The sequence below is a fragment of the Plodia interpunctella genome, chromosome 9 (genome assembly GCF_027563975.2).
Source record: "Plodia interpunctella isolate USDA-ARS_2022_Savannah chromosome 9, ilPloInte3.2, whole genome shotgun sequence".
Classification (NCBI taxonomy): Eukaryota; Metazoa; Arthropoda; class Insecta; order Lepidoptera; family Pyralidae; genus Plodia; species Plodia interpunctella.
Window position 1 is genome coordinate 4,351,039 of NC_071302.1, and position 15,950 is coordinate 4,366,988.

Below are 15,950 nucleotides of genomic sequence, written 5' to 3' on the forward strand. Positions count from 1 at the left end.
AATTCAATAATCAAATAACCCTTTAACATAAAAAGCCAAAACCTGTTTTATGTTGAAACTTTGTTGTGATATGAACGAAACGAGACAAAGCATTTTCAACTAAAGTAGATTTTAACTTTTCTTACGATATAAATTTGACAAAACGGAATCGACAGAAGAATAATTGAAGCTAAAAGACCTAATAAAATTAAATAATATAATTCAAATGGGGAATGGACCGGACACACGATGAGAGAGAAGATTTCTCTCTGTCCTCTCTGTCCTGTCGAAAATGATAACTCAGTTAACATTCATTGTCAGGTTAACATTGACAAAAATTATAACTGACTGGTATCTATGTGACTATGTACTGAGGTGGGCAGCATAAGAGGTGGGAGGATGATTGAGGAGAATAGTGGGTCCAACATGGATACGCAGAGCAAGAGATAGAAATGAATGGAAATCTTTAAGAGGCCTTTGCCGGAAGAAAAGCAGGAAAGTGAAAATTAACCCCGACCGTTTGCCGATATTTAGAAGTTATATAGTCATTTATATTATACAACTAAATTGATTACCAAACAGGGTTGTTATATACAATATCGTAATCATGTAGTATGTAATGGAATACATTACGTAAAGCAACCCTCGCATTATTTAATGTTCCCTGTCATATTGAGCAATGGGTTACCGAATTACTTGCAATAAATCTACATGTTCAACGAATATCGGTTTTCGTAAATTTGGAAACTTCCACGAGGTTTATTTCTGTTATTATTAAATGTTATTAATTATATAATTTAATCTTGTTTTATTTACTTAACCTTGTTTAGTTGAGATAGCCTGAGCCGAATGCGTGTTCCACTTTCAGCAAAATTAAATGCAAATATATGGCGTATGCAATCTATGGTTTGCGCTCTCGGCCTGCTATAGTGGCAGTTAAGTAACTTTCACATGATCGATCATTAGGTAGGTGGCCGAAAATGTATAGTCCCGATTTTTTTAAATCCACCAATTACCATAGAGCCTTCGAGGTGGATCATGCGACCAAGGTATTATTATACCTAAGAAAGACCAATGCCCCACGCAGTGAGGACATTAAAATGTATGTATGGATAGTGTATGTATTATAATGTGGATTATGATAATATAATATATTTACTATTGAGATAAGGGTTGTGTGAATTCACGATCTAAAAATGAAATATTTCAACTCTGCAAAACAAGTGGAAATAGATGGAATTCAGATACAGACAGACAAACATCGGGACAGGTGAAACTAAATAAAAGCTTGTAATAATTAGTTAAAATACTTAAAATCTAATACATGAATAATGTAGAATTAATTAAGGTTTTTGTGGTCAGACGGAGTGCGGGTAGACAGACAGGTAGTTGGACAAATAAATAATGCGGGCCACCCTCTACCTTGGGGTAAAATTACACTGCAAAATTAAGAGAGTACCGAAGTAGTTCGAACTATTTTGTAATATATCTACAATTTTAATTTATTTTTGTTTTTTTTTTTTTTTCATAGGTTGTGAGTTTGAATTTAGTAGAACGGTTTTGATTGTGAGCTAAACCTTTTTTTTCGTCTTCACTTTATTTACATTAATCAATAGTTTCATGATATTTATGTTGCTTTTGGTCTAAATCCATTGACGGTTTTATTCTGCTTGTTTGTAAATGTTTCTTGCGTTATGTAATGTATTGCGTTGTGTACATAAATACTGACCAAGTGAAATCGCTGTTGGGCAAACCTATACACGAGTGCGCCAGGATGACTACGAGCAGGCAGAGATGGCGGGACATCGTACGGCGAACTACACCAGCCTCCCAGAATCAAAAAACATGTTGACCACGACCACTTTGTCGAGAGTGAGACGAATAAGATGATGATGATGTACACAAATACAAAGGTGATTGCCTCTTTGCAAATGCGCTAGTTTTCTTTTACTTTGTACTTAGTTTAGTTTAACCTAGATAATTATTAGTTACCTTACAAATTTAAATTTCTCAGACAAGTTTATTTTTTTCTAAATCGGTTTGTATTTCTGAAGAAATGCACGGGTGCTATCATATCACCTGATAGAATTTAGTTCAGATGTTTTGAAAATATGTTTTGTTTTTCGATCGAATTGATTTTCGAAAGAGGGAGTTTTTCAACGAAATTGATTCAAGGAGTCACAATTATGCAATATATTGAATTGGACATTCTACATGTGAATTTGACGTAATTTTAACAAATACCTGGCCAAAAGTTACGTTCAAAAAGTTGTATTCATTTTATCTATTGAGTAAATCCGAAAATAAATATTTCAACCGACAAAATCAAAATCGTATTGGATGGTCCAAAAAATCAAGTCGAGTTACAAAATTCGCGTGGCACATTTTATTCACCGCCTGAATTTCCATTTGACAGGGTCGGCAAATATTTTTTTTTATTTGGCACAAGTTCGAAGGTTTTGGTCATACGAAGTTATTAAAAAACTAAATATAGAGGTTGTTTAGTCGATGCCGGTGTCGGTCGGTGCTAAATGTATATATAGGTATCAAAAACTTTAGTGGATATATTTAAACTTTAAAGAATAATAAAAAAAATTGCCTCGTTTTGCACAGTATGAAATAGGATTTTGCTCACAGACCTACTCTATAAATAAAACTATTTAATGAGTAGATCTGTGAGCAAAATATTTGAAGCATGTAATGCTATTACCTGTCATTGCTAAATAGTATAATAATACAATTTCTTTTATCCATTACTTAATTAGGTAAAATAGATTCATTGGACAATTTTGACTGCTCAGAAACTGGTCCACGGGGAAAATGTCTACTTTCGATTCAAGCTTGGTAATATTTGTCAGAAAGACAAAATGTGACCAAATTGTTGCCTTCTGGTCAGGGGCACGATTCTTACGCAATCGAAGTTCACGATCAAATGTATCCAACTTTTTTCTGATGGTCTACACAACTGTTCCTCCATTCACAAAATATGACCGTTGAAAAATTCGATTTTCGTTTGTGAATTTGCTTATGTAAAATCTTCGAAAAAAAATGGAGAAAATTAATGACTTCGATTGTATGAGAATCGAACATCTTGATCGATTGCCTGACGATGGGCAAGTCCAAGTAGAATATTATAGCTGGTTGGCTGGATTTAAAAAAAGTTATATTATTATGTATGTGGTCTATTTGGGCGTATTAAAAAAATAAGACAACTGACTTTATAAAGTATACGTTTTATTATAAGCTGTAGCTTACAATTCTTAATAACATGCAGTTTCCATGAAACGTAAATGGTATTTTTAATTATAATATAATAGTAATTATTTACAATTAAACAAAAGAAAGAGATTACATGAATATCGATTACATTCGTCACTTCATTTACTCACTTCTTTGAAGCTCAATATTGAGTAAAATTAAATGCAGGTTTACCCACTGAACAATAAATGACTTATGGTTTAATCTACTTTTACAAACAATACAATATACTTAATTGCTGACTTTACATATTTAGGTAAAAATTTTACACAAGTAATCGATCCAAATACTTAACAGTTATAGCTAAAACGTAAAGATTGTAAATAAAATTAATTTATTAATATTTTAAAACTTAAATGATTTTGCGTTATCCGATTTCATATTTATTTACATTTTTATCATTCATCATCAACAAGATTGACGTCAGGCAAGCAGCCGGTCATAAAGTCTTCAAAATGAAACGTAACTTGATTTTCTGGTCGTTACGCCCATTAATGTAACTGGGCGTTCTCTGATGATAGATTAACAATATACAATTATTATGCTTAAACCGAAAAGTGAGTAAAATCCAAAATTAATTCACAATATTAATAACGTCATAAAATAAGTATTATATCCGAGATATTACTATTGCGACACACCTCTGGGAATTTAATATTAAAAATCTTCTTTTTCTCCAATATTTTATTTATATCGAGTCGGATTTATATCGAGTCGGATTTTTATTTATGAATTCCCAAAAGTATATTTTTTGCAGCATTACCTATGTCTGCATGTAAGATTTTGGAGCCTGTGTTCAAAGCCATGTAGGATACGAAAACCAATATTAGAACATCAGATCTGAAAACGCGAAACCTTTGTTACATGTGAGATTTACTATTGATTGTGATGGAGTCAGTCTTTACCTCACTAAATTATCGTACAATGTAACTAAACGTGACTGTGAGAGAATGGGTTTACATTGTAAAAAGTTGACCAGTCAGGTAATTTGGAAAAAGAAATATTTCCCGGTAGTTTCTTAAATTTTCTTGGCATTTTCACGTCATCCTTTATGCTGACCGCGGTGACCCTTTTCTTGCGATCGACAGACAGCATGCCCAGAATTTTGTTCCAAAAATCCACCTCACTCCACAAAACTGACGTGTTCTCATCCCTTTGCTCCTTCAAGAATGCGTATATCGAATTTTCGAGGCCGATATCGACGAAAATGTAAACAGTATTTTCCGCTTTTAACATTTCACCATGAATTTTCTTTATGTTCACGTGACTGTAAGTTGACATTAAGTAGTTTGGGGAAAACACAACAAGAGTTGTGTATCTACGTGAATCTTTAACACATCGCGCTAGGCTCTTCACTAAGTTCTGTTTATCATTACTCACTGGTTTCATAAACAGCTTCAAGTTATGACACCTTAACCCGGGAACAACTTCTTTCAGAACGAACTCTTCGTCGTCATCACAGTATCTCACAATAATATTGCGGGATTTGTCTTTATGAGTTTTATGGAATGGCACTCCGTTCTTGCTTTTCCTGTCTCGTAGTTTCCTCTTTACCATCGAGTTCACTTGTTTTCTATAGAATACGAATAATATTATCATAACTATATAAAGAGACACTAAAATCAATATTAAGGAGATGAAAATAATATATCTCATGTAACATGATTCTCTGGTCCATATAGGGCACTTGAATGATGACAAATCAGGAATCTGGAAATAAATATTTGAATCAGTAAGTTTCTTTAATAAAGAAAAGATATTGCGAAAGATATTAAAAACGTAATTATACCTTAATTTTTGAATGTTCTTCTAGAAAATCAATGAAGTAAAAGTTTTTACATTCACAGTTCAATGGGTTGTGAGAAATCCATATTTCTTTCAAAGGTCTTTTGAGAACATCTTCGTAACTTTTTCCAGGTTTTATATTAAGTGTAGATTTATCGTTATCCTAAAAGAAAAAATCAACATTAGTACTTAAGTAATACATTCTTTTTTTTTAATCAAAATTAAAATGACATAAAAATTACAAATAAAAAAACCACCTCAAAAGCGCCACACCGAGACAATGTTCAGAATGCTGGCAGCAGTTCCTCGCTGTACTGCTAGACTTATACGCTGAGCTAAGAAAATCACCAGTTGTCTCGATGTGACGCGTTGATAATACATTCTTATTTGATAATATCAAAATTATGAGTCTTACCCAAAGTACTTCAATTTTATTATGGCTAATATCTAATATGTCATGACCATTTAACCACCATTCATCAAAAATAACTTCAAAGTTGTTGCGACTCAAATTCAGTAGTCTTAAATTGTAGGTGTGCGCAAATGGAGATATTCTTTTTGTAATCCTTGTCATGTTGTTTATTATTTTTGTCTTTTCGAAGGTCAATCTATTATAAGCCAGCGATATTGACATTTTTTGTCTGTTATTGCTGAATAAGAGGTCAGAAATTGTCGTCAATTTATTGTTCTCCATATTGAGGTGTATCAGACTCAGCAGAGACGAAAATGTATACCTGCAATGTTAAATATTAATTTATGATGACTTTCAGAGTTTTCTTAAATATTTTAATTAATTTACTCATAGCATTCAATGTAGTATTGATAATAATCAAATTCATTTTAATAAACCAAATAAATATTACAAATTTACGTTTATATTTACTTCTTTATCATTTTATAATAATAAAATTGTAAACTGCACAACTTAACAGTTAACAATAGCCTTAAAGCCAGAAGGTATTCTCCACCAGTCAAACCTATTGTAGCTGCTACTATTGTTATTATATTCACACCATAGATGTTATTAATTTCTTACCCAGAGATTTCAACCAAAGAGTTGTGATGTAAATCGAGCTTTTCTAGACGAACGAGAGATGAAAATATCTTTGGCTCCAAATCCTTCAGATTATTGTGACTCAAATCTAGTTCCAATAAATTAATTTGATCATTAAAAACTGATTCGGGCAAAGTTGTAATATCATTATAAGATAACGATATGTTAGTGAGATCGGGAGAATTCGCAAAAACGTCGTATGGTAATATTTCCAGGCCACACCTCTGAATATATATCTGTTTCAAATTCTTCAAGTTCCCGAACAAGTATTTAGGGAGTTCCTTAAGTTTTACGTCGTTGTTCAGAATAACGACTGTTTCCAACTCATCATTGTATTTGAACAAATTTTGTGGCAACGCTGAGAACTTATTCGATAATAATGTCAGTTTCTTCAATTTCTTCAGAGGCTTGAATATCGACCACGGAAGTTCGTTAAGACCATTAGAACTCAAATCTAACTCTTCAAGAACGTCGACTCCAGTGAAAAAGTCTTCAGAGAACCAAGTTACATTGCTCTGCCACAACGAGAGTTTCCTCAATAAAGTTAAGTGGGAAAACAAATTTGAAGAAATGTTGGTCATGTGATTGTGACTTATTTCTAATGTCTCTAGTTTCTCAAGAGGCTTGAATAGTTCTTCGGAAAGATTTATACTGTTTGATCTTATATTTAACCAAGTTAACCTATTGATATCCATGAATAGGTTATCTGGTAATCGTGTGATTCCATTCACTGATAGCAATAATTTAGTCAAGTCCTGTAATCCTGCAAAATGTCTTCTGTCCAAGTATCCAGACAAATTCTTTGCATTCTGGAATATCAGTGCCATCGTCTTGGAAACTCCTAAACTGTTTAAGACATCTTTGAATGAAGATGTCGGTAATGGGCAGTCTTTGAAACTGACTGATTTAAATGTATTCATATCGTTGGCACATTTAGGTAATTTATTATAGTCAAGACTTGTGGAATTCTCACATTTTATGTTTAAGTATGTATTAGGTAGTAGATTTATTTTTACTATACGACCTGAAACAAATCGAATTATACATTTTCTTTTTAATCCAAATAAAATGTTTGACAGGGCACCGCTGCAATTTTCGCAGTGATGGCAAACTTTTTCATTTTTTCATTTAACGCTGGAGCGTGCTACAAATTCAGACATGCATTTCACTGAGCTGTAAAAGGCAGTTTGAAAACGTGAATATTTAAGTGCACTCACCGTCGATGTTGCAATTGAGTTCGACAGCGAGCGTGCCGCCGCAAACGCAGTTAGGGTCACTCGGACACATCAGCGTCGAGGCCCCAATTATCTGCAGCGCCAACGCCGCGGTCAGCACGCACACTAATTCGAAACGCATCGTTAATTCTATTACATTTGTCCTCTCCAAAATTTACTTCACTTCTGTCGTATTTATCACTTCTATTTCTATCAAAAATGCTCCTTTTCTAATCTTCCTCTTCAATTTCGTGATCATCTTCATTCATCAGACCTGTAGACATAATTAATTTATGAAATCCCAAAGTGTTGTGTCAGGCACGTTATTAATTTGAGTACAGAGATTGATTCTCTCTTCATTATTTACAAACAGATCGACAAAAATGCGCAGCGAGATAAATTGCTGCGACGGCAAATATAATGGAACTGCCGAATCTATAGCCAGTTATCTCGGTCGGGCGAACGCGGGTATTTTCATATTATTGAAATTTCCAATTCCGATACCATTGTTCGGTAATGATAAATACTGGAATTGATATGTGGCATTATGGGGGACATTAGTTAAATACTTGCGGATATTGGATGTGAATATCTTAACAATTAATAGAATTATTTATTTAGTTTGACCAGTCGATATGAAACTAAAAAATAACTTCTTATAAATAACAAAACAAAGCGAATCGCGAATTGCAAATGGCAATAAAATCGTATTATCATTCACACTTGTCGTTATGTATCATCCCAAGTCACGTTTTCAGTCGATCACATTTTTTGCCATTGTTTATTTCAGTTATAAAGTTTATGATTATATTAGAATGTTAGCTGCAGGCTACCTATACCTTTATGAGGCTATATTTATTTATAGCCGAGATCTAAACGGCGAGATTTATAGCAGGACCATTCATTTGTTCAATAAATCCCGCAGTGGACGGAGCTTGGCGCACGGCCGTGGAAACCGCCAAGTTGACATTTTATCTGTTATCGCAAGAATTGGCGCAGTGGGATTAACGTAATGAGGGTTTCTAATCTGATAATCAGTGCCAAGCTAATTAGATTCTTCAAGTAACCCCCTGGCTTTCTTTCTATGGATTTTTGTACTAAGTTATACAGTAGCTTTTTGCATTTTCTACGTTGTTGTCAAAACAAAAGGAAGCGTATAATATAGTATATATTGAATTGACTTCAAATAAATTATTAACAATCATTGTCTGTACAAGTCAACATCTTGGCGAACGTAATTCTGATATAAGTACATATTTGTCAACTCACAACTCAACTTTTCACAGTAAGAATTTAAAAAATTAAAATTGAGTTCCTTTTCCTTACAGCCTTATTCTATATGTACTTGGTTTTGACTCTCCTAATGCTTGTCTCTAGAGATCTATGCTGGGTCATCATTTGCTCGTTTCATGTTATTTTTCACGACAGACGTACATGATTACCCGACAAATATAAATTGGCAGGTGAAAATGTTATTTTCAATTTCATCTCCCACAAACTACTGCATTCTCATAATTTATTTCTGTATAGGAGACATACATCCCTTTATGTCTTTTAAAATGTCACAGTGCTGGATTAAGTTAATTTTGACTCTGGTCTGGGGACATGTTTTTTAAAAGTGCTGCCATTATTCTAACTCGCCTTAGTCTATTGAATTGAGGCACATATCCACTTAAAATATTCATTTTCTCACTTGTTGACGCTAGACGACTTTTGCGAAGGATTCCTAATAGAGTAAAACCCCGTACAGTAACTAGTATAAATTTGAGAGTAAGTTTTATTCGATACGTCTTGAGAGTCTACGCAACCAATCTTCTGAAACTTACATAATATATATGGTTCGTAGTACGGAGTAGGTTATAACTGTAAAATTGTACTGTTGCCATGGGAATAAAAGTAGCTAGATAGTAACTAAGGGTGGCTAGTGTACTAGCCAACTATGATGCTGACTTTAACTAGCGCGCCTCTGACGTTTAAACAAAAATGACTTTCTTTGAATTTCGTGCAGGTTAACTTTGACGTGCAAAGAAAAACGCAAAGCACGCCATATTGTCTAAACGTCAGCGGCACGCCAGTCAAAAGCAATGTAAAATTGGATGGTGCAACTCTCCCTAATTGTTTTAATTTCTTTACAAAAATGCATACGACTAGTTATGTATTAAGCACTATTACCGTATGTAGGAAGCGATATTTTGTAAATAAATTTCTCATCAATTATTCAGTATTTGTGTGTCGGTTCTTTAGACGCCATCTATAATATTCACAGTAAGTAATTTTCTAGGTAATTTAGTAAATGTATGTATTGTAATGTATTGTAATTTATTAGTAGTACTTTTCATAGTTGAAGTAGGTAATCAGTGAATTGAGTGGTATAATAACGTACACAACTGTGTGTATATTGACAATAATTGACAAGTCAAAGAAAATATAAGGAATCAACAAAAATGACCCTTTAGAAAAATTTGAGAATCAAGGATTTTGATGGCATTAACAAGGTGAGGAAAGCGTTAAAGAAAATGACAAATTAAGGAAAATCGCATGTGGTATTACATGAACTTATAAGGACAAAACTAAAATATATCTGCACCACAGCGTAGATAACAAGAAACTCTTACTGACCCAATATCTCATCTCCAGATCTAAAGTAGAAAATAACTGGCCTGAATATTAAATACGAATTTAGAAATTGCGTTCCTAGAGCGAGCGAGATTTTGACTAATGGCTTATGGTAATGACCATTGACGAGTGTTCACGATTTGTTATCGTAACGGTTTGTTTGTTTCTTATTTGGATTAAAGAGCGATGACCTTTACTCCAACCATTTCCACCATTTCCAGTCCAGCATAGAAACCTAGTGTGATAATTTATTTTGACTGGAAATTATTAACTATGATGAATAATTAAAAAAATGTTGCATGACTTTTCCGTTATTGGCATGATACCTCACATGATAAGATATCTGACACATGATAAGATATCATGGAAGAATTTTAAATAAGTTCGTTTGGTTCTATTTTAGTTAGGTATAATTAAATTATACTTTTTTACGTGTTGATGGCAAATCTATAAACGTTAAACCATTTAGGTACTTAATATTTCTTTGTTAGAACTGAGCCAATTTAATAATGGCTTCACCAGAAGTTGCTAACAACTCTGCCTTAGTACAGGTATTTGGGCTATCTGGATAGCGAGCAAATGCGTCATTGATTGCGGGAGCAACCACAGTCGCACGTATGTATTATGGCAATCATCTAGCATACCCTGCATTTCCGACCTAGTCGGTTAGAGATCTTTGCACCTGAAAATAATATGTTCTAGTTCTTGTTTAATTACAACCTTACATAATAAGTAGTCTAAAACGTAAGGTACGTTCTAGAAAACTTTATATTGTGTAAACTTTTTCTAGCTTAGACAATGTTTCATCGGTTGAATTTTTATATAGTTCAGCACATTTTTCGGTCTAAATTTTAATGGAATTTAATAGTATTTTATGCTCAACTACAAGAAAGTAAACCTAGTTTACTTTCTTTGTAGTTGAGCTTAAAATACTATTTAATAAACTTCTGACAAAATGAATATAAACAAACATAAATTTTATCAAAACAAAATAAAAGTGAGACAAGTAGTATTAAAATAAATAAGACGTGGTAAGCATTTTGCCAGTGAGTGAGAGGGCCGGATGCACGCCTCTTTCAGACGTTGGCATCGCACCAATTGCAAACCGCTGCGGCGGCTTGCCATTCGTGTGTCTAGGTTCTTTTAATTGGTTTCTGCCTTTGATTTGATGCAATTTATAATTGTAATTCCTGCTCAACATTACCGGGCAGGTGCCGACGCGAATGAATGAATATTGCATAGTTTGTATGAATGCTTTTATTTACTGCAATGAAAAACCAGCAATGTATATCGAATCCGCCAAAGTTTGGCAAACTGTTCGCGGACAGCAAAACAAAACATACAATGTAATTAAAAGTGTACTCTACTAATTTATTGACAGTCTTAGAAATAATCATTAGAAATCATGCCATGATACACTTTGAATTACTTTGCTCTTATTTACATTTAATATTTATCTCCTTTTTTGTATTTTCTGTTATCATTACGATGTAGATATTCCTAAAACATTATAGTTAAATCATTGGGTATTTACTAACATAAACTTGCAACTATTTGAACACAACTTTCCGCAACTAACGTTATGCTTCACTTCCACCAAATTTGCTCCATACTACCTACATAGCATTAAACTGAAGTTGCTAACTTGTAAGCCATCAGATTTAAAGCTTAAGTACACCAGAAAATAAAGAAATTACGGAAAGAGAGACCTTTAAAATTGGCAAATTACAACAATGCAAAAGGTCACGTCACAGGTTTGGACCCAAAAATTACTATAGCTAATAAAATTATAGCATATACTAATTGCTAAAATTAATTGATTAAAGTGTTTTGTAAACTAATAAATAAACATGTTGGCTTGTAAACTCTTTATTGCACAAAAAACACATACAAAGAAAGCTGCAAAAACGAGGCGCGTACAAAGTTTGTTTTATTTTTTGTCCAGTCAAATATCCAATTTATTTTAATTTGCTTGGCTTACGGGCTATACGTGGCCTGGATTATATGAAATAAATTTATAACTAAATTAAAACAGTTAAATGCATTTTATGAAATTTTTGCGCTACGCTCCAATTTGATTGTGATTCTACAATCTCCATATTTTTTTGCTTTCACAGGTGTTGCATACGAACTTCACGTTGAACACTTTGGTAGGGGCCTGAAAATTGTAGTTGTTTATTTAGGAGTATAAGACAGCAAAGCATCTAAACAAAGGTCTGTTTGCTCTGTCACTCCTAGCATTAATTATTACGGTGTTAGCTTTACTGAGGGACCGTTATATCTTGTCCTCAGGGTGTAATAAAATTTCTTGCTTAAACAAAAACAACGAGATTGTTTTAGATCCGGCGTAATAATGGGAATGGACCACGGCCCCGGACTGAAACAATTGACGAACCACAAAATTAAGTAGTCAGTCATAGGTAAGTTTTGTCATCATGTATAAGACCTATCACAGTCCGTGTTGTGCATTAGGAACCTGGGCTTTGAGGAGTTACATCCGTAAATGTAATCAGGAACATACATATATTAAAAAGAGACTAGATTTTTTTTACTAACTGCGTTAGATGGTGTAGTACTGGTTGCTTATATCTGTGCTGTGTTTTTATGACGATATTAATAACTGGAGTGTCAAGTCCAATAAAGTAATAGCTTCTTCCGACTCTTATCTCGTTGCACTAAGTATAAGGTACTTAATAAACTAAAAAAGTATTTACAAAAATCAAACAATGGTTATAAACTTGAGATTCTTCTCATAGGCGATGGGCTAGTAAACTGACACTATACAATCTCAATCCCACTAAATCCTCATTCTCAAAATAAAGCTAAACATGCCATTCAAGTTTCGCAACACTTGGCTCTGTCTACCTCGTAAAGGATGAAGTCGTGATACTGTATCAGTATAAAAATAATTCTACAAATTGCCACATGAGGTCGACGCTTGAAATTAATGCTCAGAGCGTTATAAGCGGTTTTTTTGTTATGCAAACAAAAGTAGGGGCGAATCGATGCTGGCGACTTGTCGAGATACCGATTTTTTGTTGAAAGTCATCGTTTAATCGATTAACGTCGTCGCCGATACGCCGAAGTGACGAACGCTGAATTAATTTTGCCTTTATTTTGGGTTTCCATGGAAACACCCTTGTCGATTTTTGTACGTTTGCGTAAATAAAAAAGAAGTTAAAAAACCTAATGGCGTATGTATAAACTAATGCTGTTTTTTAAATAAACGCATAGCGTGATTTAGATGACGCTTATTTAAGTCAATAGAAGCATTGTACAGTACAGATCAATTTTACTTTTGAAGACATTAACATAATATTTATCGATTATTGTTATAAATACTAATGCTGACAAGATGACGTAGGTATATCAACAAAAATGTTGAAAATAAACAAGTCTACTTAATCTTCATTTTACAGACACGTCAAAATCAAATAAACACAGCAAGTAAACATTCGACATTCTATAAATAATTCAAAGTGACATCTGAGAGTGAGTCGGTTCCATATATAGAAGTATATTTTAAACCATCCAAAAACCAATATTTTTCTTTTGAAATAAAGCTAACATATTGATGTTAGGTTTATTTCAAAATAAAAATGTTAACGTGTTTATCAATTCAGTCTAGATATATTAACAGTGGGTTACACCACTCAACTTTAACCTGCCCGGAAAAAAAGTACGTAATTTGTTTAAATTGTCGGCGGCGCGCAGGTTAAAGTCAATGCCAAAGTTGACTAGGGCAACAAACCCTAAGATATATCACAACTGTATTTAGTGGTAAAATTGTCTGGGACTGATAAAATAATCACATCACAAAGACATCCGACATTTACGACTGAATAAAAATCTTTATTTAAATCTTGACGTTGGTCTGACACCGAGAGTTATAAAACTCTTTAAGTAGCTAGGTATACACCCCATGTGTATACGTATCACAAAAACCTCTACTGCAAATTACTGAGAAAACACGGCGTCTGTCGCAGGCGTTTTCAAAAGCCCTAATTAATTAATTGAAGTACTCACCGACTGAATATGACCCTAGGGGCCTACGATCTCACAATAGCTTGTTTATCTATAGAGGGAATTCGTGAAATTATTATACAAATAAGAAAATCGTTTATATTCAACGTATCTATAATATGTATTTCCATCATATTAATATTATAAATGCGAAAGTATGTTAAGATGTATGTGTGTATATGTCTTTCATGCTAACTCTACTGGACGGATTGTTATGAAATTTATAACACGGGTAGAATATAACATTGAATAATAGAGTAATTTTTATCCACACGTGAACGAAGTCCCGGGGTCCAGTTAGTAATATAGATTTCTAAAAAATATTCCTTGCTATAAGTAAAAAATTAACACGAAGCCATGCATTGATATTTTACGAATTTATTTTAGGTATTAAAAGAGATGCTAAATGATGTCGTTCCAAGTAATGAATACTATTGTCTAAACCTAAAAATTACTTCACTTATTAGGTAAATATATTCAGAATTGCATTTTGGCAAACAAAAATGATATATCCTAATGTATTAGGTGAAATTTTATCCACACAATCAGCTGTCTCAATCTTAAAGCCCACGGATCACATATCAAAATTTTGTAAAAGTCTGTAGTGATGGATTTTTAATGAAAATATTTTAATAATTAAAATCACTACAATATACAATTACATATCTAAACGTATCAAATAAACTAATTATTAATTACCCAAAATAAATAGGTAATTTGAATCAAAACATAATGATAAACGCATTAAAAATATTTATATAAGCGCACAAAAAATATTTTTGATCAGTTCAGTTTCCTCTGTATTACTTAAAAGTTTTAACAATAATTTAAAAATATACACTGATAACTGAATCTTGCCTGCAAACAGCGACATTTATGATTGCAATATATTCTGCCACATATTGGAAAACCAATACACACATTTGTCATTTTTTCATACTACACTTACCTGTTACGGAGTACATCCAAATTCACGTAACAATATCTATCAAAATCACTTATGTACTATTATATAATTATGTACTATTTAGATGAAATTTCTCTCTCGGTATAGTACCTATAGTTCCAATGTAACTAAACGCGATTGAAAATCGTAGAATGCGCTACGCCAACGCTCTACGACAGCTACGAGCGACTGCCGCTACGGCACTGTCTACGAACGAGTCTACATAGAGGATTCGGGTTTATTCGACAAATCGACGGAAAAAGCCGAACAGAGCAAAGTTATTTAAGTCCAGTAGAACTGGCTCATTTTCGGTCGCACTAATTGCGCTACTCAAATTATGCCGGTATATGTTCCGGACTTCAAATTTACAGTACTGTACTAATATGAGGATAATATACTTTACTATAATAACGACAGCAGCGCGGCGCGCAGGTTAAAGTTAACATCACAGTTGATTGGTGTAACCCACCCTGAGAAGTAAATACTCGTTTTGACATTAATCATGTAACTTGTCATTCCTGAATAATACTTCAAAAATAAATTAATTTTATTAAGTACATAATTTTATCCAAATACATTGTTAACTAAATCTTTTTAATTTGAAAAAGCTAGCTAGTCTTTTAACAATAGTTTTCCTATAATAACCCGCGTCATAAAATCACAACACATAAACAACAGTTTTATGAATGACGACAATAATTTGATTGTTATGCCATAAACTGATCTGAAAACAATAAAATCAAAACTAAATACATGGTTATGGTCCCAGCGGATTTGGCCTGGCTATTTTTATATCAGACAATTCTTTATGACTTTGTGGTTCAGATGAGGATCGCAACATGGAGATACGAAATGTTACAGGTTATATTAGAGTGGGTAACAGAAAGCACGTCGCCTCTTATGCAAATGTCGAATTAAAATTTGTTACATGCAAATTATCGACTTTTGCTATTTGGTTAACATTTTATTATCCACTATAGTGTTTAGTGTGCGTATGCTATACTAACTGGGAGCTCAATTAAATACTGGATATAACTTTACGGTGCGTTTATTGTCGTGCGCAATGACTGCACGA

At 33.2% G+C, this 15,950-nt stretch overlaps 1 protein-coding gene across 1 annotated transcript; it reads right to left on the minus strand.

Moving 5' to 3' along the window:
• Positions 1 to 3,196: 3,196 nt before the first annotated feature.
• LOC128672493 (protein toll-like) lies at positions 3,197 to 15,077 on the minus strand. The gene is made up of 6 exons (XM_053749686.2): positions 14,879 to 15,077; positions 7,294 to 7,564; positions 6,059 to 7,100; positions 5,438 to 5,756; positions 5,027 to 5,185; positions 3,197 to 4,947 (listed from the first exon to the last, which is right to left on the minus strand). Exons 2-6 carry the CDS (start codon positions 7,430 to 7,432, stop codon positions 4,168 to 4,170), a joined length of 2,439 nt encoding a protein of 812 aa, XP_053605661.1. The 5' UTR covers positions 7,433 to 7,564; positions 14,879 to 15,077; the 3' UTR covers positions 3,197 to 4,167.
• Positions 15,078 to 15,950: the final 873 nt, after the last annotated feature.

Coding starts and splice junctions, on each gene's coding strand:
- LOC128672493 (XM_053749686.2), bottom strand. CDS start 7,432: ATGCGTTTCGAATTAGTGTGCGTGCTGACCGCGGCGTTGGCGCTGCAG. Junction 7,101..7,293: donor ACTCAATTGCAACATCGACG/GTGAGTGCACTT, acceptor GATTTGTTTCAG/GTCGTATAGTAAAAATAAAT. Junction 5,757..6,058: donor TCTTTGGTTGAAATCTCTGG/GTAAGAAATTAA, acceptor TTAACATTGCAG/GTATACATTTTCGTCTCTGC.